This window comes from Capricornis sumatraensis, chromosome 16 (assembly GCF_032405125.1).
Source record: "Capricornis sumatraensis isolate serow.1 chromosome 16, serow.2, whole genome shotgun sequence".
Classification (NCBI taxonomy): domain Eukaryota; kingdom Metazoa; phylum Chordata; class Mammalia; order Artiodactyla; family Bovidae; genus Capricornis; species Capricornis sumatraensis.
The window spans coordinates 82,527,688-82,531,166 of record NC_091084.1 but is presented as its reverse complement, the minus strand read 5'-3'; the positions used below and the strand labels follow the sequence as shown (position 1 = coordinate 82,531,166).

Below are 3,479 nucleotides of genomic sequence, written 5' to 3'. Positions count from 1 at the left end.
AATGTCTCTGTTTTTCAATATGCTATCTAGGTTGGTCATAACTTTTCTTCCAAGGAGTAAGCGTCTTTTAATTTCATGGCTGCAATCACCATCTGCAGTGATTCTGGAGCCCAAAAAGATAAAGTCTGACACTGTGTCCACTGTTTCCCCATCTATTTCCCATGAAGTGATGGGACCAGATGCCATGATCTTCGTTTTCTGAATGTTGAGCTTTAAGTCAACTTTTTCGCTCTCCTCTTTTACTTTCATCAAGAGGCTTTTTAGTTCCTCTTCACTTTCTGCCATAAAGGTGGTGTCATCTGCATATCTGAGGTTATTGATATTTCTCCTGACAATCTTGATTCCAGCTTGTGCTTCTTCCAGCGTTTCTCATGATGTACTCTGCATAGAAGTTAAATAAGCAGGGTGACAATATACAGCCTTGACGTACCCCTTTTCCTATTTGGAACCAGTCTGTTGTTCCATGTCCAGTTCTAGCTGCTGCTTCCTGACCTGCAGACTATATCTATCTATCTCCTTTTTGTTACCACACTGAGTAGAGTTCCTTGTGCTGTACAGTAGGTTCTCATTGGTTAACTTCTCATTAGTTATCTATTTTATACAGAGTATATACAGCAGTCCCGATCTCAATTTATCCCACCTCCCCTTCCCCCCTTGGTGTCCATAGTTTGTGGGTACAAATGAACTTATTGGTCTATTTTTGAATGACTATTGGAGGCAGAAGGGTGGAATTTGATGTGAGCATAGACACAGAAAGCAGACTTACTGTCTCCTTATATATCTACTTTCTTGTAATCTTATTCTTGGAAGAGAGGTGGTTTATAACACAGACCCAGTGGCTATTCTTAAATGGCTCTGTATGCAATATGTTATATATATTTTTTCCTTTCCTGGTACACAAAATGGGCCTTGAGTGAGTCAAAAATTACTTCTTAGGTAATTTTTTTTTTGTACCACACGGATTTGTCCTAAATTGTCTGTGCATATGTAGATGAAAGCTACAGCTTTGCTCCAGCTCTGAAAGCTCTGGGGGTGAAATGGAAAGTGGGGATGGAAGGAAGAAGGAAGTTCAGGATAACGTAAAATAAATGTGCATTTTGTGCAGATATATCCCCAAACTATTCAAGTCCTTTTGAGATTAATTTCAATGTAAAGAAAGTAGAAAGAACCAGAGGACAGGGAATATTTGGTCTATTTCTAGATTTGTTCATGCATACATCTGACTCAAAATATATTTCTTCTCTTTTCACTAATTGGTGAAATATATTGAAGATTCTGTACTCACAATATTGAATCAAAAAGTGATTATTTTAATAATCAACTGGAAATAGCAGTCATTAGAGAGAAAATATGTGAAATAAATGCATCCACATTCTAAGTGTGTGCTAAGTCACTTCAGTTGTGCCCAGCTCTTTGTGACCCCGTGGACTGTAGCCCACCAGGCTCCTCTGTCCATGGGATTCTCCAGGCAAGAACACTGGAGTGGGTTGCCATGCCCTCCTCCAGGGGATCTTCCTGACCCAGGAATAGAACCCTCCTCTCTTGTGTCTCCTGCATTGGCAGGTGGGTTCTTTGCCACTAGTACCGCCTGGGAAGCCCCCACATTCTATCTATATATATATATATATATATGCACATCTGGAGACATAAGAGATGCGAGTTCAATCCCTGGGTTGGGACTATTCCCCTAGAGGAGGGCACGGCAACCCACTCCAGGATTCTTGCCTGGAGAATCCCATGGACAGAGGAGCCTGGCGGCCGTCGGTCCATAGGGTCTCAGAGAGTCGGACGTGACTGAAGTGACCTAGTATGCACACATGCAGCACCGGCATATTTAGCAACAGAGATGGAGATCGTGGGGAACATAGATTGTGTGCCTGGTTAATGCCAGGAGGTGTGTGAGCATTTACAACCATAATCTTCTCCACATTGATCATGTTTCATCCTCAAAACCACCTTGTAAGTAGAGAGCGTTATTTCCATATCACAAATGGTAAAAGTGAGGAAAGATAGCACTTAGGTTATTGATTTCAGCTTTATACCACATGCTTCTCCTCAGTCCCCGGCCCGAGAGCTGATGTTCAATCTCATCTTTCCCTTTTGTTCTTAGAGTCTCTCTGTCTAATAGAGCTTAGTGGCTGTGGGGCTATGCAGAAATGACAGTGGACAAAGAGCTGGCTGTCTCTGATTCCTCGGCTAGTAGTTTGAGCAAACCTCAAACTAGGCTCACATTAGATTTCCGGTCTCAGTCTGATGGCTCATCCGAGTTTATTGCTCTCAAAAGGCCCAAGCCTCCTCTGCAGTCTCTTCATGGCTGCCTTCATCTCCTGGTTTCTCAGGGTGTAGATCACGGGGTTCAGCATGGGGGTGATGACCGTGTTATTGATGGACACAGCTGTGTCCATGGGCAGCGTGGTGAAGGGCCGGCAGTAGACATAAACACAGGGCACAAAGTGAAGAGTCACCACCAGGACGTGGGAGGTGCAGGTGGAGAGAGCTTTGCTCCGGCCCTCTCCGGCGTGAGACCGCAGCATGACCAGGGTGACGGTGTAGGACCCCAGGAGCAGGAGGAACCACAGCAGGGTCACCAGCCCATTGTTAGAGATCAGGAGGAGCTCCAGAGCAAAGGTGTTGGTGCAAGCCAGTCTAACCACCTGGGGCACGTCGCAGTAGAAGGCGTCTAGGGTGCTGGGGCCACAGAAAGGGAGCGGAAGCATCAGAATAATCTGGACGGTGGAGTGCAAAGCGCCACCCACCCAGGAAGCCACCACCAAGCCCACCCACACCTCTCTCCTCATGATGGCCACATAATGCAGGGGCTTGGAGATTGCGAGATATCTGTCCCAGGCCATCACAGAGAGGAAAAAAATATCCGCCCCTCCAGCAAAGTGGAAGAAAAAGATCTGTGCCATGCAGCCATTGTAGGAGATGGCTTTCCTCTCTGACAAGAGATCCACCAGGAATTTGGGAACGGTGACGGATGAAAAGACGATGTCCAGGATTGACTTGTTCCGCAGGAGAAAGTACATGGGGGTGTGCAGGTGGGACTCCCAGGTGATGGTCACCACGATGAGGGCATTGCCCAGCACGGTTGTGACGTATACAGCTAGGAAGATGACAAACAGGAACAGCTCCAGTTCCCGGAAGTGAGTGAGTTCCAGGAAGACAAATTCCCTCACGTTGGTGTGATTGCTCTGGCCCATGACGGAGAGCACGCTCCCCCAGGCCTCCCTTTGGAAAAGATACGTCAGTATGGTGAGCAGCATGGTGCCCTAAGGCAGCAACGTCATTGATCACATATTGTTTTTTTTTTTTTTTTGCTTTGTCTTATTTTTAAACTTTTTATTTTGTAATGGAGTGTAGCGGATTAATGATGTTGTGATAGTTTCAGGTGAACAGCAAAGGAGCTCAGCCCTGTATGTACACCGAGTGCCCTCCCATTCAGGCTGCCACCTGACACTGAGCAGAGTTCCCTGTGC

At 46.0% G+C, this 3,479-nt stretch overlaps 1 protein-coding gene across 1 annotated transcript; it reads right to left on the bottom strand.

Moving 5' to 3' along the window:
• Positions 1 to 2,258: 2,258 nt before the first annotated feature.
• Positions 2,259 to 3,203, bottom strand: OR4D6 (olfactory receptor family 4 subfamily D member 6). Its single transcript, XM_068988628.1, has one exon. It carries the CDS (start codon positions 3,201 to 3,203, stop codon positions 2,259 to 2,261), a length of 945 nt encoding a protein of 314 aa, XP_068844729.1.
• Between the last annotated feature and the right edge of the window lie 276 nt (positions 3,204 to 3,479).

Excerpts from the sequence above, each read along its gene's own strand:
- OR4D6 (XM_068988628.1), bottom strand. The coding sequence starts at position 3,203 with ATGGGCCAGAGCAATCACACCAACGTGAGGGAATTTGTCTTCCTGGAA.